The following is a 24,426-nucleotide window of genomic DNA, read 5'->3' on the forward strand; positions in this document are numbered from 1 at the left end:
AAACATAAACGCTAAAATTTAGAGCTTGACAAATTCAGATTCAGAATGGATGTTTTCTAATAGTGAGGATATGTAACCACTGAAACCATCTGCAGAGACTGTCCATTTCTGGAAAGTTTTTCTAAAAGAAAATTTTTAGTGCAAAAAGGAAATAATTAATGTAAATCCTCTGACCCGTGCTATAGAGGATGTCAAATCATATCACAGTAGTCTAGTATGCATTTATAATTTATGATTTTCATATGTGTATTAATGCAAGATTTAATCTAAAATATTCCCTTAGTTAACTGCTGCAAGATACCTTAGCAGGGCATCCAGTGAGTTGAACAGCAGCATCAGCAAAGGATTGTTGCTATCCCTAATAATTTTCATGCTTTGCAAACTAGGTCAGGAGCCTCCCCATAGGATTCATCTCATTCTTCAGTCTTTCAGTTAAGTTCTTCTGTCTTATTTTGGAATCACAGCTGAGAAGGCTACTGATAGGATTGATTAGTCACTGTTCCATTCAGCCAGAATTTGACATTTTAAACGCCATCATCTGCATAATAATTTAACTATAAGGAATTTATACTTATGAGAGCACTGCTTACTTTTAATATCATGCCAGGATATATCTTTCCAGATCCTGATATTAACAGCCTGAATGGTGGAAGCATGCCCAGGAGGGCCAGGGAACCATAATTCATACACACCTGCTTGAAAATAGGCATTTTTTAAAAGGTGTTTATAAGCTTCAGGCTGCAGACACACATAGGATGGAGTTAATAACCTAGTGTTAAATCCTCAGAGTGTCTTAGTAGATGGACTCCAAAAGTCCTGTAAAATCAAAATGTTCTCAATTTTACCAATATGTTTTCCTATGTCTCCTAAAGATCTCCTTCGGTGTGCGCTCAGAGCTGGCCTGAGCAGCTCAGGTGCCCTACAGCTGAGTGGTCTGGTCCTGAGCACGAGCAGTTCCTTTGCTGTGTGCTCTGATCCCCAGTGCGTGCTCCAGCGAAGTCTCCCCCAGCAGGATCAAGCTCCACATGGTCTGAAGTGGTAAGACCACCTCATTCATTAACGCTTGACTAACGAAAGCAGGAACCACTTCTGAAAAGAAGAGCTCAACGGCTGGAGCACATACCAGTGCAAGATCCGATTTCATCTTCTTTCCTCGCTGCGAAAGAGAGGGGAGAGGGCTCAGGCCCCTCTTGGCCTCGTGCCTGGAAACCACCTCGCTGCTGCGAGGAGGCGGCTGGCAGGGGCACTCCTCACCTCTTTTGCAGCAAATCACAATTTACAAGAATTTGGGGGATGGGGGAAAGGGAAAGGAAGGAAAGACAGAGCAAGCGAGTGCACAAGGACATAACCTAGTCGTCAGAGCACCGATGTTGGAGGTGAGTGGAAAAGCAGTCGAGGAACCCCAGATATTAAAGAAATTCCATGTATTTTATTTAGCGAGTGTGTAACGCCAGTGTAATTCCCTTGCAGACTCCGGCTGGATGTTAACTAGAGGCAGCTGTGTTTTTCCAACCACTTTGTGACACTGACATCTGACACGGATTCAACAAACACCAGTCATTGCCCATCGACCCCTCTTTTAATGTTTAACCCAGTGCAACCACGAGGCAACGCCATTCGTAACAGGGAAGCCTGAGCCGCTTGGCCGCAGTCCCGGAGCAAGGCACGCGAAGGCCCGGGAGACGTGCCCAGCTGGACCCGCAGCTGCAACCACCCTTTGCGTTTTGCTGCGTGCCAAAGGAAGGAGGTGCCGCGGGGGGACGTGGGACAGGGCCCGCGGGTTCCTCCCCCAGGCACGGACAGCTGCTGGTGGTTGTAACCCGTATGCCGGGTTAGGACGCCGGCGAGGACGTCGCCCGGCTGAGCGCCGATGCGCCTCGAGAGCCAACCGCAGCAGCCGCTGCTTCGAGCCGTGGTTACGAGCTGTCGTGACAGACGGGCTGTGCCTTCTGCCTGGCACTCGCGCACGCTCCTCTCCTCCCAGCGCGCCGGAGCTTCAACTTGGCTCTGCAGTCCGTCTCTTTCAGAGCCTAAATAGTTTGTGATTAATCCAATATAGTATTTTTATTAGTGACAGCCAGCACCCCAAACTGCAATTATCAGTAAAAAATTGTCCCAGGATGGAGTGATCTTTTTGGCCAGGGGCACTGCGTCTTTTTGTATAGGGCCCACAGCATCTGGACGATAACTTGGACCTGTGGGCACCGCCACGAAGGATTAAAAGCCTCCCAAAACCAAAGGAAGAGCAGCCTGAAACTTCCGTTGAGAAAGTCCTTATAAATCCTATTCTTTAGTTCTTGCATGACACAGTTTTGTCTTCCAGTATATGACCTTCTTTTAATTAGATTATTTAAATCTGTCTCTCAGTACACACAGAAATTATTCACACTTCCTCCTAGGCACGATTACATTTGAAGGCCTTATCTATTGTTTAATAAATACCTCTCTTTTTCCCTTCCAATATTCTTTTGAAAACCACCATACATTATACCAGACATCAAAGCTGTGCCTTCAGAAGCAGTGCTGTGGGCAGCAGAATTGCTTTTACAAATATGGAGCACACTAAATCTCCCAACAGGAGAGACACTTCAGGCATAACAGCCATTTCCAAAAAAAAAAAAAAGGAAAGAAAAGGAAGTCTTAAATGCTAAGAAATAATGCGGTAGAAGAATGGAAGTACGAACAGTTAGATAAGGAACTGTTTTTCATCACAGCCCTATTGGAGAGAAATCATTTTGTTGCAATACTTCTTTCAAGGGTTTTAATCAGCTGAGTTGTCCTATTGCCTTAACAGTTATTCACATAAGGCGAGGATTTGATTCACTCTTACAAAATAGCTAAAAGAAAACTTGGCTTAATCTCTTCCTCCTCCACAGTGAAGCCCAAAAGAAGTATACAACCAGGGGAGGTCAGAGGCAAGATGCACTTGTGATTCAAGTCGCAAGCTATGAAGTTTGATGAAATGGGAAAAATGCGTATTTGGATTTTCTATTTCATCTGTACAAAATTGAAATGGAAAACAAAGCTGCATGAAATCACTGGGAGAGTTGAAGAAACCAGATTTTTGCTCTTCAAAATAATGATAAAAAAAGTACATTTGTATACGTTGCATGCAGTGCTTGGTGCAGTATCCTGTCCTGTAAGGGCTTCTATAGATCATTTGCTTGCCAATCATACTCAATTTATCATTTATCGTTTCATCTCCAAGTTCTGCTGTTAACTGAGATATTGCATCTTTTCCAAGATTAATTTTTCATATCGAGGTAACAGTTGTGACCTTCAGAATGTCATAAAATGTTTTTTTGGTAGTCTACTTAAGAAACATTTTCTTGGCTCTAATATCTTTTATTTGATTTTGAGGGTATTCTTAGTAAAGAGAAATTATTGACCATCGAGAATTTTAAAACAGTTAAGTCTTTGAAAACTGCACAGTCACAGAAAATGTATTTCTTTGTTTCAGTATTTGTAGCTTGCAGACCGTAATGACAACCACCACACATGCAGATTTATTGTTTAAGCTTGCTACACGTCATTCTGATTAGAAATTATTGCTGTACTTTCAATCAATATTGTGTAAGATATTTTATCATTTCCATAAGAGCAAGAGTGAAATTTAAAAAAGTCAGACAGACCTGTGATGAATTAATACTTTATTACAATTTAGTAAAATATGTTTCTTCCAGACATCCTTTTTAACTAGCACTGCTTTCTATACATCCTAATAAGGAAATGGAGAAGCCAGATTCTAATTATTATACTTCGTTACAAAGCATCTGCTATGGGGTTTGGCAATATTTGTGACAAAGATCAGATAACGCAGGTTCGACTGTTCTTCATGTATGAAATGGCCAAATCTTCAGTCAGTGTCAACCAGCATTACTTCCTGGCAACCTGTGGAGCTGGGCTCTTTTACAACACACAGGGATGCGCTCCTGTTCTTCCCTCACCTGAATTTTCACATTTCGCAGTGAATTGCACTGTACGCTGTTGACTGTTACCAAACAAGCAGGAGCAGAAAGAGAAAAGAATGTAAGTTGTACATTTTTCTAAGGAACTCAGATCATGATAATGGAATAACACGTTGTAATGCTTTCTTGCATTTCTCCTCAAACATCGTATAAAGCATGTTTGAGGCAGAGTAATCTTTTCCACTTACCTGGCAGTCTCAGACAGCCAGGCCTCATTTGGCTCAATCCAGCAGAGTGAATTTAAATTTGTGTTTTTCTCATTTCCATTCTATGTGACTTTTCGTAACAGGCAGGTATAACCTTGCCAACCATTTTAACAAGCGTATTTATGAGCAAAGTTTGAAATAGGAAATTTAGCTTTAATTTAGGAGGCTTACTTATGCTTATAACCTCATGTTCTGGGAAAAGGTTAAATCTTGACAAGTGGGCATTAATGATTTCTGATTAAGAGCTTCTAAACTGAGTGGAATGCCTAAAGCACTTGAGATTTTGTTTCCGATTCCCTGCTGTTTATTACCGCTGTCTCTGGCTAGCTGCAGATTATTTGAAACCCTAGTGCTCCCGCGGCGTTCTCCCTTCCGCGTCCCCGGGGTTAACGCGGAAATGCCCAGCGCTGGGATCGGCGCGGCTGCAGAGGCCGGGCACCCCGCGGGCTCGGCGAGGGAAGCCGCGGGTCCCCCCGGCTTCCGCGCGCTGCCCCGATCCGCAGCAGCATCCCTCAGCACTCTGCCGCCTCGCGGCACCGCTGGCGCGGGCTGAGCGGCCGCCAGGGAAAGTCACAGCCCTCCTAGCGGCGTCCGACCACCCGCTCCTTCAACACGGGCTGCTCCAGGCAGCATACAAAAAGCCCCAACGATTTCTTGCTTTATCAATATTACACAGTCCAACGCAGACGTACAGACTTTGGGATTTGAGTGTGTCACTGCAAAGAACTGGGGCTAGAAAATAATAGACTATGAATCCCAGAGGTAATAGGATTTGATTAAAAATTAAGTAACATGATGGGTATGTTTGGCTTCAGATGTGTGTTGGTGATAGAAGTGTCTCAAAATGCTGATAATTATTCTGACTTGGTTGGGATACACAAAAAAGGCATGCATGCATTAGAAAAATTAGAACTTACATTTTTAAAGTTTTAAAGGACATTGATTTTACTGAAACTTACTTTTAGAGCATTTCAAATGAGCTTAGAAATTGGTAAGTTGGTGCAATCCTACATCTTAGACAAAATCTAATAGTCAAAGACAAAAGGTTACTAATGTTTGCTATTTATTTTGTTAAGTCAATAAAAAGTGCATAGTACAAGCCCTTTATCCCAATCCAAGTACTCAGTAAAAGATTACTAGGAAACTGCAAATGGCACAGATTATTTTTGTTTGGCATAATTCAGACATTTTTAAACCACCAATTTACATTTGGTACATCACATCGTCACCTTCCTTTTTCAATACTGATCATTACAAGGCTAAGTGATCTGCAGACAATACATGAATACATATGATTTCTCATTTCAGAGTATAATAATTGTGTTAAGCATACTCTAAAAATACTATTGTTTCAACAAAGTTCTAAGCTAAAGTATAATTGTAAACTGTCCTCCGTACTTCCCAAGTTGCTACAATTTGTCTCTTAGTGAGCTTAAAATCCTTATTACACAATTAATCATATCCTGAAGCTTCACATCCCGCTAATCTTTTCCACACTTCTTTTCAAAATTTACCATAAACATCTGCAACCATGATACAATTATTTCATCGCAAACTACATCACTAAAGGCCAGATTTCTGCCACCCTTACTAAAGCTGCTACTAGTACATTATCTCAGAGTAGTCCCACAAACTTCAGTGCAACTACTTGATGAGTAAGGCACTATTTAACATGAATAAGAGTGGCAAAATACAGTCCTATAATTAGTTACTTTTACTTTCATTAAAGAGTGGTGATCTGAAGGTTATGTCCTGAAGAGAGTATCTCTGAATTTAAAAGGCATACATTTTGGTGTGGGATAGTGACCTGGCTCTTCAGTAAAACATTTTACAATAAAATGTTTCCAATGTTCTTCTTTTACATAGAAAATTTAAAACAGCAATTTACATGAGGAAAGCATACATGTATAAAATCACTGGGACAATTACTTAGAGGAATTTCAAGCAAAGACACCTTATTTAAACGTAAAAATCAACGTTTCTCTGAACAAGAAGTTCATTGGCCAAGACCGCTAGAGCTGGGTGCACATGATAAGTTCTATAAATACCTACACAAATATTTAAGTAAAGCAAGAATGATCCTTAGAAGTGAGGAACATCTGCTGTAAATCTCACGGATTTCAACAGGACCAGGAACGGCTCCCTCTGCCCGAAATGAAGCCTTTTTTAGTTGGTTATTTAATCATTTAGAAAAGCTTGTTTTATGCATCCAATAGTGAAGAATTGTAGCCAAAAGTTCTTGGTGAAAAGGCCAGTGTAGTAGGTTATTCATGTTTTCTTCTTGGTTCAACAAAATGATTCCGTATTACTTACTCCGTTCAAAATGTTCAAAAAAATCCCCAATACAAATATACAAGGAAGGCAAAAAACAAGCACAGTCAGATTGCATGTCCCAGTGACGTCTTCACACAGTGTTTGTGGCCTGTACACCATTAGACATAGTAGGACAGATGCTCTCAATTTCTCGGCTGCAACTCCACCGCCTTACGTGGCATTGCACTGATGTGACTGAGAGCATCTGGCCCACTTTTCTTAATTTTTTTTTTTAACACGTGCTCCTACGTATTGCTTGGGAGCATACTGTTCCACAGAAATTCAATGGGCAATTATGTCAAATTACAGAAGCCTTTCTTCAGGTCTATGTTGTACCCTTACAAGGAGGCTTAGCTGACCTGTCATTTACCCTGAGGAGGAACATCCTGTGTCTATCAACCATGGGATCCAACGTACGATTTTGTTAGAGCCCGTTAATACAAACCTTTATGCATGTGAACAGTTAGTCCCTTTAGCTCCATAACGAAAATCTTCATGAAATAAAGGTTTGTAGAGCAAGGCTTTGAATTCCCATATGCCTGTTCTACTGACCTTTAAAGAAAGAAGCTCCATGTTGGTAACATAAAAATGCTCTTTACATTATTCTCATCATTTTTTTTTCAAATTAATCAAGAAAAATATACAGTGTCACTTTTCTGTACATCTTTAAAATGTCCTTAAATTAATGTACATAAAAAATTAATTCCCATTTGCTAAAATGGGAGATGTGCACAGATACGTGCACAGCCACACATACACAGAAACACAAACAAACACACCACACACACACAAATATTAGAGGGAAAATACATGCCCTATATGCCACCTGCAATTTTGTTATTCTACAACTGCAACCAGTAAATAAGGATGAAATGTTAAGAATTGCTGATAACATACAGGTGAAAATACCTGAACATCCAGCATGTATGGTATTTCAGAAGCTGGTAACCTGTTGGTATGATTTCATCCTCTCCATTACATCATGGCTAAATATTTGTTAAGATACTAATTATTAAAAGGCTATATCCAGGACAGAAAATTCTACCAAGTTCTTGTCACTAGATTTCTCTTTTCATAAAATCTATAAGTAAACTAATTAGTTTTTGGAATAAATTGTTTTTGACAATATATTGAATAAGATATATCATTTATTAATGAAAAGATTAAGTTAATTTCATTTTTGGTGGTATAATTTCTTGTGTAAAGTTCCCAACATATATGCAAAGGCTTTGACAGTGGATTATCACATTCACTTCTTTGTACACATACACACGTACTTTAATTCTAGTGGACAATCCATACTTTTGCCAACAACCCTGAAAGCTATGTCAGTTATGTTAGTGGTCTGATGAACTGACTAAAAGCTGCTCTGAACTGAGGGCAAATACAAAGTATTTTTTTTTTGACCACATCACTAAACTGATGATTGCAACCATAACATAACTCCCGAAAATATACTGGAGAAAAAACAGGGATTAATCTGAAGAACGATCAATAACCTTCCATTTTTATAGATGCACAGGGATTTTCACTTTCCTTCAATGAATACCAGAAACCACTGCAAAGAAATTAAGATCGCTGTAACAGAAAGAAGCTAAGTGGAACATCCACAGTTACAACAACAACCAAAAACCCCTGTAACGCCTTATCATTTAATCAAATTATCACCTACTAGAAATGGTAATTACATACAAAGCAAAAATTAACTTAAAATTTAAGTAGCTAAAAGCAGTTCATGAAGATAACTGCTGAATGATAATTCTGCTTTATGTGAATGAGAAAAGGAAACTGCACTGAATGGGGTTTAGGAATAATCTGGTCACTTCGTTCATTTGGTCGTGCAAGGTTTTAGCTGCTGAACTTTTCCAATACTGAAAGCTCTAGTCCACGGGTGGGGCCGGTGGTTCTTGTCCCTAGGGGAAGAAAGGAAAAGAAAAAAGCCCACGTAAGATTAGAAACAGTACTTCACATCAGAGGACTTAGCCATAAAAAAAAAAAAAAAAAATCTCAGAAGAGAAACAGTGCTTTCGTTTAAGACCTTTCACTGTCTCTTTCTATACTCAGAGTATATGAGCACCAAACGACAATACTGTTTTCCTGCCTCAACAGGGGCTTTTCCAGCATCCCATATCTAGGACAAAGATGCTCTTCCCACAGTTTCATACCATGATTTTTCCGCAAAACCTGTGATTTTTTCCCTTATACTGAAGAAGATTGTTCCAACCAGAGAAAATATAGAAAAAAACAATTCTTAATTTTCTTAATTAAGAAACGAAAAAGACCATAACAAAGTCTCTAGTAAAAACAATTAAATTTAGATTTTTGCAGAGTCTCTCTGCAGTGCACTTGAAGACACACTTACATTGTGTGGACTGCTTGGCTTTCCAGCTGTATTGGATCCTCTCAGATTACTAGGCCTCAGTAAGAACAAGACAAGTGCAATCACCACCCAGGCCATCATGATCATGGCAAAGCTGATGCCAGTGTCACTGGAGGAATTTGGTCCTGGTACTACAGGCAAGGAAAACTCAAGTTATAACACAAAGTGATAGCAGAGGTCTTTTCCCAAAATGAAAACAGAAGTATAACAAAAATCTCAGGCAAATCTAATATTGTTTTGTCAATCAAATTTTCTTACTTGTCTTTTGGCTTTAAGACAAATAATTTTTTATTAATGCTACATCATTTTTGTCATGTTTCCTTTCCCTCTGAAAAGAGAAAATTTATTTCACAAGATTTCACTGAAATTCTCAGAATTTTCAGGAATATTTCTTAGTTCATATCAACTCTCAGAGAACTGGAGATGATGAATACACACGATATTACTGAAGTGTTGAATTTTATGAAATCAAACTCAGTGCAATAAACCTCAGCAACATAGTAATATGGGGAAAAATCCCCATGTGTACACTGGTATTTGTTTTTTTCCCCTCCCACAGATACAAAAATAAGACTGAAATCTCTAACAGGGGAAATCTTAAGTCAGTATCATGCTCTGATAAGCCAATAGCAGTGCAAATCCTACACGATGTGCATGTACACTAGGCTACTTTCAGAACATGGCAGACGCGTCAGGGCGCAGCGAGACATTATCTGCAGCGAGTAGCAAGGCCTAATTCTCTGTGGCAACATCCGAATGTTTGTGCTCCTTGATGTATCCCCTGATCCTTGTTCCTGGACTATCCAGGCTGGGGACCTGGTTGACCCCTGGCACGTGGAACAGGGAACTATGCCTGGGTCCTGCAGTACAAACCCAAGTACATTTTTAACCCAAGTTAAAAGAACATCAGCATCAGTTCTCTCTGATCCACGTGCAAAAATCTGACTCCACTAGCTAGAAGCTTGTGGTATTAGAGACAATAGCTTAAACTCCGTTGTTAGCTCAAAGAGAACATGCTAATTCTAGCAAGATGTGAGCAAACTAATGCTTACAATTTTGTTAGCTAATATAAGCAGCTATCTAAGTTATTTATTGAGGATTGTTCAAACAAGTGTCAGATATTCTAGATCTCCATGACTGGCCATCTAGATCATGTGGAATTTCTAATAGCATCAAGGAAATCAAATCTGTTAGAAGGAAAAGCAAAATGCTGATGAGACATATGAAAAAAGCAAAGCCAAAGAACAATATACAAATTTTACAACCCATTTCCAAAAAGAATGGCTGAGACTTCAGAGCATGGAAATAAAACTGAGAAAATCCCCCAACACTGGAGATAGCTGGTTAGCCTTTTTGGATGAAGAAAGTCTTGCAAAAAACAGCGCATTTGAAAGCATCGATATTTTCCCCTCTGGAACATTATTTCAAACAATCAAATTACAACTAATGTTGTCAACTGAAGTGTAAACCAATATATAGCTAACCACCACTGGTACTTATGTGGCTGCATTTACAATAGTATCTAAGCACCTAACAGCATTCGCTGTATTTATTCACACAGTAGAGCAATACTATTAGTCTCTAGTAGACCATATAGCTTGACCGACACACAGAAAACCTGTGGCAGAGCACAGAATTCAACCTGATTCTCGTGATTAGCATCTTCATCTATTAAGGCAGCTTTCCTTTCGTGATGCCAATAAAACAAGTAATATTCTAGTCTATAAAATTATTAAAATTAAAGCACTTTATTTAAAATTGTATAAGGCCAATTTTCTTCTCTTGCTTCCTGAAAATACACTTTCTGAATCCAACAGAAAACCTGCTACTGACTTTAAGTGTTAAAAGTTTGTTTTCAAAGCCAATTAGTATAATGCTATAATGAATTAACCTTCAGAACAAGAAGGGCTACTCTATTTTATTATTGAAGTTGAAAACTTCAATGTCTGCGGAAATTCCACATGGAGACGTATTCATCAGATTTTTCAGTTGTCTCATCGAGTCATTCAGATCATCTCATTACGGAGTCGAGCCTGGATTAGTTCAATATTGTTTGGAAGTTGTTATCATTTAACATTAGTTCGTTAATCTATACTCAGTAAACTGCTGGTGTCAGTCATTTCATTTGCAGGTTAATGTTGATATCAGAGAACCATTCTCATCCCTCTCATGCTGGGTAGCATTTTTAATCAAAGCTCATCTGTGAAAGTGGTTTCTTCAAAATGCAGCTAAGACACAGCAGTGGGGCCCTGTGGGGAAGCTTACAGCTATTCCATTCACAATACAGCTGTTTTGTGAATAAGACCTTCACGAGGCAAAACTGTTGGACTGACATCCTTTGCCAACATTACATGCACTCAAAAATGTCAAAGAAGTAAAATAAAAATGCATAATGAAAGCTCAGACTTTTCACAGCACCAGGGAGACCATTAATGCTTTATAAGCAAACAAAACTGACAGACCTCCATCTTCTGAATGTCCAAAACAGAGACATTTCTAAACTGAAGAAGTTGCTAATATAGAGCAATTATAATAAAATGTATATTCAATTACAAACTGGCATTTATTTTAGAGAGAGCTATACAAGCTGCTGTGCATGAGGTGAAGGTATATTGGAAACTAAGTAAATGAAAATGTTATAGTTTTTAAATCATTAAATTCTAACATAAAACTGATTTGGAACTGCATATGCAATTACACAGGTAAGAGTTTAGACCTGCAATCTCATTGTGTTGAAGGAAGCTAGTAATACATCAGCACGATGCATCAGCACTTAAAAACTTGGATGACCTTATATACTCAATCCAGTAAACCAGCATATAATTTGGCATGAAAAGAACAACTGCTTTATTTAGGGGATTCCAGAGGGCACTAATAGCCATCCTGAGACTACTTCCAGCAGCACTTCAGACAGCCTTAGGTACCTACTCTGGCACATATGATGAGAACACTGAAAATTCAGATAACCTATCATGCTGGATTCCCAAGAAATAGAGAGAAGTAAGGAATAGTCAGGCTACCTTCTGGAAGCGCTTGGAGTTTTGCTGAACCACAGCACATTTAGGGGCCACGTTTACACAAGACTTAGGGTAAGTAAATGCTGCTAGGTCAGTTCATGCTACGGGTCAAAGAAGGAAGCATAAGGAATCACAAAGGGAAACCACAGGCACTCCTACCGAATGCAACTGCTATCTAGCCTGAGTTGTAATACAGCTTGGATGGAGTCAAGCATGCCGAAACATACTCTAGACTAAGTTAAGGATGGCAACAGATGAGTTAACACAGCCCAGTCCTGCACCACCTACTCAAAGCATGCCAGATTCTGGAACAGTCACAACACTGTTCATACCATTCAAGAAGCGTTAAACTCGCTTCTTTTACAAATGATCATGTGTTTTAAAAAGGATGTGAGATATTTCAAAATCTGCTACTTTAATCTCTTAACGTAAGGAGAAGAGGATATGCAAAGTCTCACATAGCTGGGGTAAATCACACTTTTCCAAGCCTTGCATCATGAAACACGAGAACAGACAAGAAGCTGTTATAGGTACTGAGAGCAATAATCTGCAGAAAAAACAAATCTTTCACTACAAAGAGCTCCATCACAGAGATGACAAAATAATCAGCTGAGACCAGCTTATGGATGGAGAACAGTTGACTAAAGCTGAAACTAAGCAGGAATGTAATTTATGTTCATGGGTAGAAGAAAACAGAAGAAACGAAAGAAAACTTTTAGTCCACATCCACAGTGGTTTTTCCTATAATCGATATTTTTGCAGGTAATTCAGCAGGTTTTTTTTGATTCCTTGTAGATATAAGTTTGTCCTACGAAAGCACCAGTGGATGATATCCTCTAATTTTTCCAGGTGGCTAAGAAATTGTCCCATCCTGGCCTCAAAGATGAATTTCCTTGCCATTCTCCACCTCAATTACTGCAAAATCTGGTTTTAATCTTCAGTGCTTTGGAGATACAAACTACTACAGAATGTAATCTCTGTCACTGAGCCCAATGAAACTCTAAATCTCTGACCTGGCTGTCCACAGGACACTGAATTCAGTTCAGTATCATTATTTTCAAAGTAGCTGGTTGTTTGGACTCAGAATACCTATATACCCATGATATTCTGTCTGAAGCCTGTGGGCAGTTCTGCCCCTCAAGTTACCTGGAACTTTTTACCATACCTGAATTATCTCTGTACAGGAAAAGACTTTATGAGACTGTGGGATGAACTCCAACAGAAGCTAACGACTATGGTGAATCCTCTTCGTTGGTCCAGGTACAAAACATAAATACTTGTCTTGCCTTCTCCTAGAGAAACAGAGAGTGATAGGTGCTTTTTGTAGCTAAGAACATCAGGCCACATAAACTAGTCTTCTCCCAGAGAGACTGGAAGAGGAAAGAAATTTTACGTGTCAGACGTTTGCCATTTCATTAAATGATCTACTAGAAGGCAGTCAAAGCTACTAAAATGATGAGGTTGGTAAAAATCATTTCTGAAGACTGAAAGTCAGCCACTGTGCAAGTGAAATCTTAAGAATATGAACATTAAAATAAATAAATGCCCTTGTAAAGTATGTCTTACATGAACCTAGTTCTCCTTCTAAAGTGCTGTTTTTCATTTCTCTGAATTCAGAATGAGGGTTGTACTCTAAAGAGGAAAGACTGCCTTTCTTTTATGCAAAAGTGTATTATTCCAGGAGGTGTTTGTTGTATCCTAGCACGACAGATAGATCTCCTTTGGATCTTCAGATTTCTACTGTTTAATATCTGCATGCAGAAAGGCAAAAATATGCTCTGACATGTGTCCTCTTTCCAAGGTGTTTTTAGCCTTTCCTGATCCCTGCTAAAAAAGCAGGAAACACTATGAAGAGAGAAGTGTTTTACAGATGAATCAACAGGGAAGACAAAGAGCCTGTGAGCAGATAATCCCTCAAAGCTGACCTTCTCAAAGGCACGGACAGGGAAACTGAGGAGAGCCAAAAGGACTGGAGCACAAGGAGGAGGAAGGAATTTACCAGAAAAGGGAGGGAAGAGCTGGCAGACATTTTGCGCTGTTAGGTTATGCTGCTGTGACTCTCCTACATGAGTATGACCCAAGGTGAATCACGCATTCATTTTAAAATACATAAAAAGCTGGAAGTAGGGCAGACAATATTTAAGACAATCATCTGTGACTGTTAATATTACAAACTACTAGCACATTTAAAAAAGTAGAGTTGAAAATATGAATGTAGTAAATCCAGGTCAGACTATCTGGGAGTTGCTAGAATATAGAGAAAAAATTCAGGCGGTGCCCCCTAAATCCCTTCCACATGGTAGGCTGACTTGCAAGGGCCACGAGTCATCAGAGTAGCTCAGTACCAGCTGGGGATCCTCCCTGTGCTGGATGAACTGCTGGTGTTGCAATACAAACACATTTCAGAGAAATCCTCCTAACTCCGCTACCTTACATCTGCACTAGACAGAATTCAGAAAAGAATCACCACTTTTATTCCTCCTTCTAATGGAAACTATAAGATCTTCTGATGTGTTTCACATAAAGAATCCCAACAGGATATTAAATGTGTTGCATATTTAAAACCTTCAGTCTTATTTCTCCAAGGCACTCACTGAAACAGAAGGAACAGTCATCAAAATAAGTGCTTTACAGGCACAGCAGATATTTTGAGGGAGAATCAGCAGTGGAACAGCCATCAAGCATAAGTGCCCAAAGCCCTCTGAAGTGGTGCTCATATGCTCCTGTATGTAGGAATACAAATCTAAAAACACTGGTCCTGACCTGAGTGGGAAACTCTCGTCACTGTAGTTACTATAATAGAATGGTGTGAACAACAGTGAAAAAGAAATTAGAGATAGTATCTCTATTACTAAATATGCAAGAGAGCACCCTATACATAATTTGATGCTACTGTTTTGATCTAGCTCCAAAAATCTAAATACATTCTGAAATGAGGAGTTGAAGAAATGAAGTGATACTCAGGAAGAATCAACGTAGGGTGTTTCTGAGAACTTCCAGCTGGTAGCAACAGCATAACACATGATGCTGCTGTGACACCGACTGAACCACAACCCTGATGTTTCCCCAAACAAAACCACACATATCTCATCAGCTATTTCGCAACTTTGTAACTTAAGAATTTGCGTATGACAACATTCCCAGATGTATTTCCAAAGGAAAAGCAAATCCTGGGAATGAGCAAATGGGTGGGAGTAAAATAAGATTTCTCATATCGAAAGCCTGAAATGACAAAACAAAGTGCACAAATAAAAGGCAAAGGAGCTGCAGGCCCAAGGGAAGAGGATATCCACCTAAAACATTAGCTCATCATGATATAGCTAAAGAGAACAGAAATAAAGGAATGGACTGGAGAGTGGAGGTGCAATTTTCATGGAGCTAGGCCCAGAATATAATCTTTCTCTGAAAATGTCTTTGTAAGCTTTCTGAGGCTCAATCTTTTTTATTTTTGCCTTTGGCTCCTGGGAGTCTTACACTGCTCAAGTTAATCCAACCACAGAATCACAGAAGCATCACAGAATAATCAGACAAAGAGGCAGTCGGAGTATTACTGCATCAGCATAAAAATACCTTTGCTGGAACTAAATTTAAGGCAATATAATAATATAGGAGTAGATCTACTCTATAATTTTTGCTTTGGTTTTCGAAACAAACCACTGGTTTAGAACAATTGCTGCCAAATTGCTCGCATCTGCACACAGAGTTATTGCAAGGATTTCTTTCATCATGGAAAGCTATTTGCCACAAACCATCCACACTTCTACTGTACTATGGCTTGGTAGCATGAAAGCTATCACAAAAGCTTTGTACCCATAAAAATAGAGCTTACTCATTTGTATGGTCTTCAGCCTCCAAACTTCCTAAATATTGATGAACCAAGACTTCCAAGGCTTGAGTGACAATGATATATACTACTACTTGGCTTTTACTGTGGACTACAGCTCAGAAGGCTGCATGGCCTGTCTGTGTCTACTTCATACACAGGAAATATTTTGTCTGCTGTCACCTGCCTCTTTCCCACATCTGCATGTGTGTGATTCAAGAGAAAACTAGACATAGAGGTCTAAGGTCTTGGAGACTAAAAAAGTCCACTCTAGAATAGCTGCATTTGGGAGAGCAGGGATGCTGGAAGTCTCAAACACACAGCATAGCTTGGAAAGCCCATAAGGGAAGAGCAGAGCTACCAGCATGGTTTTGGCACATATGCTTCCAACTATTTTTTCTGTGAATATCTGGAAAAGATCATAGCTTTATCCCTTCAGCCCACTATGACAATGAAACCGGGACTATTTCACACTGGGAAGAAGGCATAGTGCGAGTACAAGCTAGCTGCCCAGCTCTGAACAGGATTTACTGGGGACTGAAAAGGGAGGAACATGGGAGGAAGTGAAGACATGCACTCTGCCCACCATCCTGGAAACCCTAAATGTGCTGCTTGTGGCCTTGTAGAAGACATGAGCACCAGAAGCTCTTTCTTCCAGGAACTCTGCTCAGGTACTGCCCACTCCCTTGGAGGCTTACAGTAATCCTAATGCAGGCTAATTGAGTGAGTTCATATGCTCAGTTGGTAAAGCAATACAGGAAAAACAGATCCGCTTAATTTTTACTTATAAGCATTTGGCAACGTTCCCTCTAGACCATGAAAAGTGTAAACAGTGTGCTTCAGGGCATGCTTACATTACTGCAGAACCTCTGCACAGCTATATTTCCTTGCAAGAACCAGTAACATTTGATTATCCTAGTAATCCTCACTCCTTGGGATTTTTTTTTATATGTTCTAGAGAAAATTCAAGGAAGTGTGCACCTCAGTACTCTGCTGCATTAACTATGCAGCTACCAAGTCAGACAGAAATGCAGTCACAGCGTATGTCAGCTTATCCACTAGTGCTGATGGGGAATCTCCTCTTCCTAGCAGCAGAGTAGAGGGTTCACAATTAAGTTAGTCAGCCCCAGCTGTGAACATGGGCACAGGGGATCTGTGCTGACTTCCCAGAATCTCCAATCTTTACTGGTTAGGTTTCCATGAAAGCTGGGGGACAAATAAAGCCCCCCTCCAAATTCTCTCTTTGGGAAAAAAATGAAATAATTTTTACTTGGAGGTTAATGCTAACATACAGCAAAGTTTGGGACCTGATCAAGGGTGGTTCTGGTATACTGACACCTCTAGTTTGCTCATTACTGCCCTTTTCATGCAACGCTTCAAATATACAAAGGTTAGTTTGAGTCACTGGTGCTCAGAAATTACCTCCCCCACACAATGACTTCAGTAGTGTAATCTTTCATTTAATTTAATATGGTCATATGGTGTTAAATCAACTGCTGAACTTCAAAGACCAGTCAAACTGTATTTTAATTACTGCTCTTTATTTTACTTCCACACATCTGATCCCCATAGTTACTCACATTCCTGAAGGCATTCTGTGTCTGTGCAGTATGACTGTGACTGTCTCAGCTGAAACAGAAAAAATGAAAGGCACTACAATTAGCAGCAAGCCTTGGTTAAACTTCTATTAAAATTGTTATTTAGTATACTATCAGAGTATAAGTTCAAGATAAGCAAGACTGTAACCAATCTTTACTGCATCACATTTGACTTACGATGTAGGAAAAAAAACCTCAGGTATTGAGGAGGTTTCTGAACCCTATTTATATAGTAATGTCAAATTATCTGACCAAAACACTATTGCTTCCATAAAGGTTGCAGCCACGGACTGCTTTTTTAAATTCAAGTTAAAAATTTATAGAGATACAGACACCATTAGAAACAGATACACTGTCCACCCACATATACATTTGGGAATTTATAGTGGGTAGTTGTTACTGCTATTATTTAAATCAAGTATCACTATAATACTCTGTGATTATGTAATAACAAACGATCAGGCTTTGATAATGATTATGCACAAAGGAACAGAATTAAAGTTTCACAATTAAACTCAGCAATTACTATTTTTCCACCTAAGACCCTTTGTAAAAGCAGGTTTTAAAATGCATTTTACTGTTTTTTTTTTCCTTTATGTTAGAACACTTTTACTATGTTTAATGGCAATGTATTTGCATTTACAGACTAAGTAAGCTTGCTAATTGTGAGAAAAGTCACCACTGGATATCCTGCATATCAGTATACCTATTTTATAGATGATAAAGTCAAAAACCCAAAGACATATAATATTCTTTATGAGTTGCATAGAGGTTAAATGGATGAGATTCAGTTCGTTTTATTATGGAAGTAGGTTGTACTTCCTGCTTGGGTAAAATGGGCTGTTCATGCTGATTAATAATCAAAGTTGTAAAAAGTACTGAATTGTTACGATGTCTTGGTTAGAACTGCCATTTGTTTTATGACAAGTTTCATGTCACAGCAGTGTTAAAACTCCCAACACTTCTTATCACAACAGGCTGACCTGTTTATTATCAGCGTAAATACACAAAGTAGAAAGATGCTCCTTATGAAAGAAATCCATGAGTAATTTGTGCAAACCCCTTGTATTGGCACAGCTGATATACTTATTTGCTGTATATATTCATAACATACAAAGCCCAACAAGCTGCAGACCAACAGAGAAACAGCTGAACAACTGAAGGAGGAGATGATTTTATCTGGAAAATTTTATACTTCTTCCTTTATATCTTTATATGACCAGAAGCGTAACACAGGTTGACTTACATTTAACATCTAGTTATGGTTAGTGCTCATACAGCTTACCTTGCCTGCACAGAAGGCAACACTGCCTAGAGGTGTTCTAACCATGACATTATTTATCTTACCATATCTTACCATAATCAAATGCAACTCTTTAAAATTATGCAATTAACATTTCTATAAAAGCCAGCTCAGAAAGGGTGCACGTTATTAACAGAAAGGTTGTTAATATCTTGTTCCTCCATCTGCCTACCACATTAGCTTCCATTACCACAAAGGTAGCTTCAACCACAAAACAAACGTTAGAGCTCAAGCTTTAACTGAAAGGAGCATGTTAAACACCAGAGAAGCTTGTTCAACAACAACAGAAAGACGCTCTGGCTACCACTATGCCTTTTTGCAAAGAGCAGTCTGAGCGATGATCATGATCACACCATGCTTCTTCGTTCATCTGCCTCTTGACCTTCCCTCACGAAAAGCCTGAACAGCATCTGTCTGGAAATGCCTGTTGATGCAGTAGGCCACCCTAGTAAGGCACAGAAGTATTAAATCCCTGAGATTTTGTATGTCCAGAAGGTTTTGCTTAAAGCTTGTTGTCTGTAAGATACTGAGTTTTATCCCATGTCATCCTTGGTTGCTTCCTGAAAGACAAGGCTTTGAGATTCTTGAACGAAAAGCGCTACTGGGAATACCTGTGACAGAAATGTATCAGTAAGTAAGCAGTCTTAGGAAGAATACCATCAGCAGTAGCTCTACAGATCTCTGCTGAAAAATGCTGTTACATGAGATGATATCCTGACAATATGAAAAAAGTTTGCTTATTTATGGAGGAACAGCGTACAGAAGAACCTTTACAAAGTACTGAGTCATCAGATGATGCGGCTGTGCTTTTTAGGGGTCCTGAACATCAAATATTCCATTATTTTTACAAGGATTTAGAAGCTAACTGTATGAGGCAGGTTTGGAAACCTCAACTTACATTGTGAAATGGGTACTTGCAAGAGAAAAGTGTGAGAAAAGCATTCTCAATTCATAAGTCATATGAATTTTGCCTAAATCAAAAGAAGTAATCATATAACTGCAGATTTACAGAGCTCCACCTATAAGCATTACACTTCACAGTTTCTGCTATAATCATATCTAGTAATAAAGATATTTCTTAGAAAGTGTTCTGGTTATTTTCAAAATTTCTTATTACAACCACTTGTGCTGCAAGAAGATTTGCTCATCACACAACCCTACCCATTGACTCGATTAGATTTTCAGAAGCCACAGATCACATGGTGAAAACACACTCAAACATCTTCTCCTGCTCCCTTCCCCTCCTGGCCACAAGCGCGTGCAAAATTTCACTGCTCACAGGCATGAGCTTTAGGAGAGCTCCACGAGCCAGGGAGCTGCATGGCAGATTTGTTCAAAACCACCCAGGGACAGGCAGCACGTTGTTCTCTTGGGATGACCCACAGCCGACAACTGAAAACAAGCAGCAGTAAAAACCGGTTTTACTCAATTCACACAGGTGAACTACGTTCTAGTTGTTTGTAACCCAATACAAATCTGATCCCTTATACTCATTCAATCAGTCAAAAGAGGAAAAAAAAGGTTCTGGCATGTATATGAAAAGCCTATGTAAGCTGAATAGCTGGGAAAGGTAACACTTTCTGCTGGAACTAGAACTCTCCTCCTACTAATGTGATCTCCTTCCTGATAACTCCACCCTCAAGGGACATAGCTGCTGCTGGAAAAACCAGAGTGTGGCACATTTCAACTGCCCAATAATGGAAAAAGGTGGAACCATGAGGGCCTGGGAATGAACAGTCCTTTGTACCTAGGTTTGCTATTCTGCTGTGGAGGGGCAGTTTGCATGAAAGTGAACCAAAGGGAACCATGTGAACCAAAAAATGAACTATTTTTTTTATTGTCCAAAATGAATTAAGCAGAAATTCTAAACAGCATAAAAGCTAAAGGCGGAGTAAGAGCTCCAAAATTTTCAGTTTTAAAACTGTGCAGACTTGCAGGCAATACAACTAAAAACAATGATCAGAAATACGCACACACTATTTGAAATATAAGTCTGAACTTTTACTCCCTCTAAATCTTTACTAGATCGAATATCTTGACTACTTTAAATTAAAATCATTTAAATTAGCAATCCACACCACACAAGAACACTGGGTCAGTATTTCCATTTGGTTTATCTAAAGCCCCTGCTACGGCAGTTCCTGGAATCGAAAGGCACCAGTGACTGAATTACAGCAAATCAGTGTCCATTTACTGAAAAAAGTTCTGAATGTAAAGCCAGCACTACACTAAGAAAAAAGTACTTTCAGAGATCCGAAAGAAAATGGCCTTTCCTCAGTCTTTCCCCTTGATGCTCAAATGAGCATTTTTCGCACTACAGAACTATAATGAGCAAATTTAAAATGGATCCCAGTTCAAATTTGAAATAGCTCTTCCTTTTTTTTTTTTCCAAAAGAAAAAACAGTTACCAGGGTTAGATCTAAAGCTGCTCCTTTGACACGATACATAAAGTATGGTTTTAACCCATCATCTTGGAGATCAGCAGCAAACACACCTGAAACGTGACCGTGTCCTGCTGCTCCGTGTCGAGCAGACGCCACGGCCTGCCAGGGGTTTGCACGGCTCTTAGCAACGAGACCCATGACTTCCTACAGCCCCTAGCTGTGAACACAGCATGCACAGCAACAGCAAAGGGGCCCCGCTGTCAGCCTCTGGAAACATTTTTTTAAAGTCACTGTACTTAGAGAAGTCTTTTTTTTTTTTTCCCCCCAAGTGGAAATCTAGTATTTGAGCACACAAACAAGCCGCTGTGTGGTGAGAACAGGGTGTAAACTTTCACTGCATGTTAGCTGCTCCATAAAACTGCTCAAGTTCGAGTGAAATAGTAAGCTTAGAGAAACAGCTTCATCTAGCTAAACAGAGAACTTCATTTTTTTCAATACGCTAACCTCAGCCACAGGGCTCATTTCATTCTTCGCATGAAAGAAGTTAGGCTATTTTGCATTTACTACTCATCACAAACAGTTACTGTGGAGAAGCAAATTCACACTTTTGCTTACCTTCACAGTAACTCGTTCTTCTGTCAATTCCCTTGCTTCCTACTCTTTAGATGAATTTTCAGGATTTGCTACCCCAGAGTACAACAATCTCAAAGACCCTGGACTGGTTCTGCAGTCTCTGCTCAGATAACTACTTTTTCTTCATTAAAGTCAATAGTGGTTTTGCCTGAAAAAAGATTAAGAGTTCATACCCAGTATGAACTGGAAGAGGATTTTGTTTTAATGCTTAAGTATATTATTAGAGTAAATAAATAAAAAAAGACAAAGAATACAGTGGTTGACAAATACCAGTGAGATAGCAATGATCAGATGGCTCATTTTCCAGAGGAACAGCATAATCCCGGACACAAACCACTTTTCAACTCCAAAAGTGGTGCAATAAAGAAGTAACAAAATAAGAAAAGCAGGACTAGTGGCAGGAACACAATGCAAAAAAAAATCAGTGGAGTCTAGTATGAATGGTAGGTGGGATGAAAATGAATTATTTATCAGGAGGTAATTAAAATAATTGCCTTTTGGGATAACTTTTGAGACAGCTCATAGCAAAAAAAATTCTTCAGAAAACACATGAATGAAAAATTAGCAAGTTCATGAGCCAGGTCAGGAGAAGATTTCCATACAAAAGACTGTGATGGAAGAAAGCCTGGAGAGATGTGTGAAAGAAACAGATAACTTAGGTACCAAGGTAAGAGAGCAGAAATAGATAATGGCTGCAAGGAAAAAAAAAAAAAAAAAAGAAAAAAAGACAAGGGTAGATAAGTAAGAAGGCAAGGAAAAATAACTAACTTGATGTGGTCATTTATCCCATGAGTAATTTAAAATGGAACCATGGGAAGTGTTGACATAAATTTTTATTTGATAACAAGGGCAAAATATCACCCCCTGTGAAAATATATATATATATTTTTTGCAGTTTAGGCTGGTTTTAAGCTCTGCTTTTCCGCCCAACAACTCCAGATGACAATGGCACGATGTACTCTGATTGCAGTCGGATGTGTCTGGCTAATGGAATTGCTGCTTGAGCTTTGTTAGCAGCCACGTGTGTTCTGTCCAAAGGATATAAATGATTTAGTAAACAGCATGATAAGTAAATTGCTGTGGTATGATAGGCCAGTCCTGAACACAAGCCAGGTTGCAAATTGATCTGTAGTGTTATCCATAGAGTTCAGATTTAAACATGCAGAAAATGACACCTACATGCATTATTCTGGTACAAGCCAGCCAAGAGAAATAAAAGAAAAATAAAGGGAAGAGAATTGTGTATAGATAGAATTAAATTGTCTTTTAAACTATATTAGTTCCTCTCAGAGGAACACACAAGGAAAAAGTGAACACTGCCTTCCCTGCTCCCACATTGACTATGAACAAGTGCAGAATTAAAATAAAATAAATGATTACTTGTGAAAGGACAGAATAACAATCTCCCATAAAATATGGGGTTCAGCTCTGTGAGGTGACAGGTAACTTCTTCTCTCTAGGGAAATGAGAGAGGAAGATGTTTGGACCCAGAACCATCAGCCAGTTACGAGAGAGAGCGAGAACATTATATTAACTTTCATATAAAAAGACATGAATTTTTATGGAAGGAGAGACAGCAGATAAACAAGTCTCAGTGATCACTTCATGAATAGGAGCCCTGGTTCAGGCAACAACTCGTTCCTCCCCTTATTTTCTCACCCCTCCTGGGACTGCTGTTTCACCTCAGTACCACGTGGCTTCTTTTCAAATTTTCTGTAACTTGCCTGTAATTTCATAACATTTATTGCTACTTCATTTTATAAAATCACTGGCCTTGAATATCTGGGATATCACCAATGTCCTACTCTTAGGGAACACAAAGCAGAAGGAAGCAGCAAAACAGGGAGAGTCTGGGAAGCAAAAATGAAGCAGTGAGAAAGTCAAAATCATCATACAGAGCTCACAGTGCCCCTGACTACAGGAAATACTATATAACAAACAGATGAGAAAGAAAGAACTGCACGTCACTACAGAGACATCTGGTACCAGTCATGCATAACAAACAGGTCTCCCAAGAGGGCATTAAGAAATTTATATCCAAAAATACAAATAAAGAACATACCTTTTTTAACCAAATGACTGAGGACCTTATCCAGCAAAATGGCACATACAAGCAAATGAAAAGGGAACTCCCATATAGATAGCCTTGGAGGACAAGGACTATAACAACAGATAAGTACTGTTTCCTCTAAGTGCTGACCACAACCATGGGCGGCCTGAGAAAAAAAGCAGTTTTCTTCTTTTTTTTCCCCCTCAAACGAGATGGTTGTAACAGCTCTGATCACTGGAAACAGTTCAGCCATCCATAACATAGATCATACCTACTGATTACTTCTAGAATAAGTAATCTGCCAGAGTTTTCAGTGCATAATCTTCTAGACTACTTGTAATACAGCCAAGTAATTTTGAGATGTTCATGACAGGTGACTGAGACATTGCAATTACTGATTAAAAAGCAGTAGCTTCCAACAGCTTTGACTACAAAGCTCAAAAACAAGACAGGCAAAGCATGCACAGGTACCTTCAACTTTCAGTTAAATCCTGATATCTAATCCATTATAGGTAAAAATGGTCTCCATGGGACACAGACCATACTGGAGATAGTAATTTCCCCCCCCCCCCTTTTTTTTAAACACACATTTACTCATGTAGATAACTGCCTTCACCTATACTGCTTGATCTAGAACTTGTTCCTAACTTAAAGGTCATCAGCAGCACGTGATTGCTGTGGTGCAGCTTTGGGGCCCTACCCTGCGCAATGACAGCACGGTGAGCACCCGGTGAGCTCCGTGCAGCAGCCA

The 24,426-nt window shown here is 39.3% G+C and overlaps 1 protein-coding gene across 1 annotated transcript in view; it reads right to left on the bottom strand.

Annotated features, from left to right (window-relative positions):
- Nucleotides 1-5,220: 5,220 nt before the first annotated feature.
- The window catches only part of SMIM14 (small integral membrane protein 14), a 42,429-nt gene continuing 23,223 nt past the window's right edge, over nt 5,221-24,426 (bottom strand). Inside the window, exons 4-6 of the mRNA XM_062575467.1 lie at nt 17,288-17,336; nt 8,850-8,998; nt 5,221-8,400 (exon numbers count right to left, since the gene is read on the bottom strand). Coding sequence (XP_062431451.1) covers nt 8,368-8,400; nt 8,850-8,998; nt 17,288-17,336 — 231 coding nt within the window. The 3' untranslated portion in view covers nt 5,221-8,367. The remainder of the gene's footprint in view (nt 8,401-8,849; nt 8,999-17,287; nt 17,337-24,426) is intronic.

Source organism: Rhea pennata, chromosome 4 (genome assembly GCF_028389875.1).
Source record: "Rhea pennata isolate bPtePen1 chromosome 4, bPtePen1.pri, whole genome shotgun sequence".
Taxonomy (NCBI): Eukaryota; Metazoa; Chordata; class Aves; order Rheiformes; family Rheidae; genus Rhea; species Rhea pennata.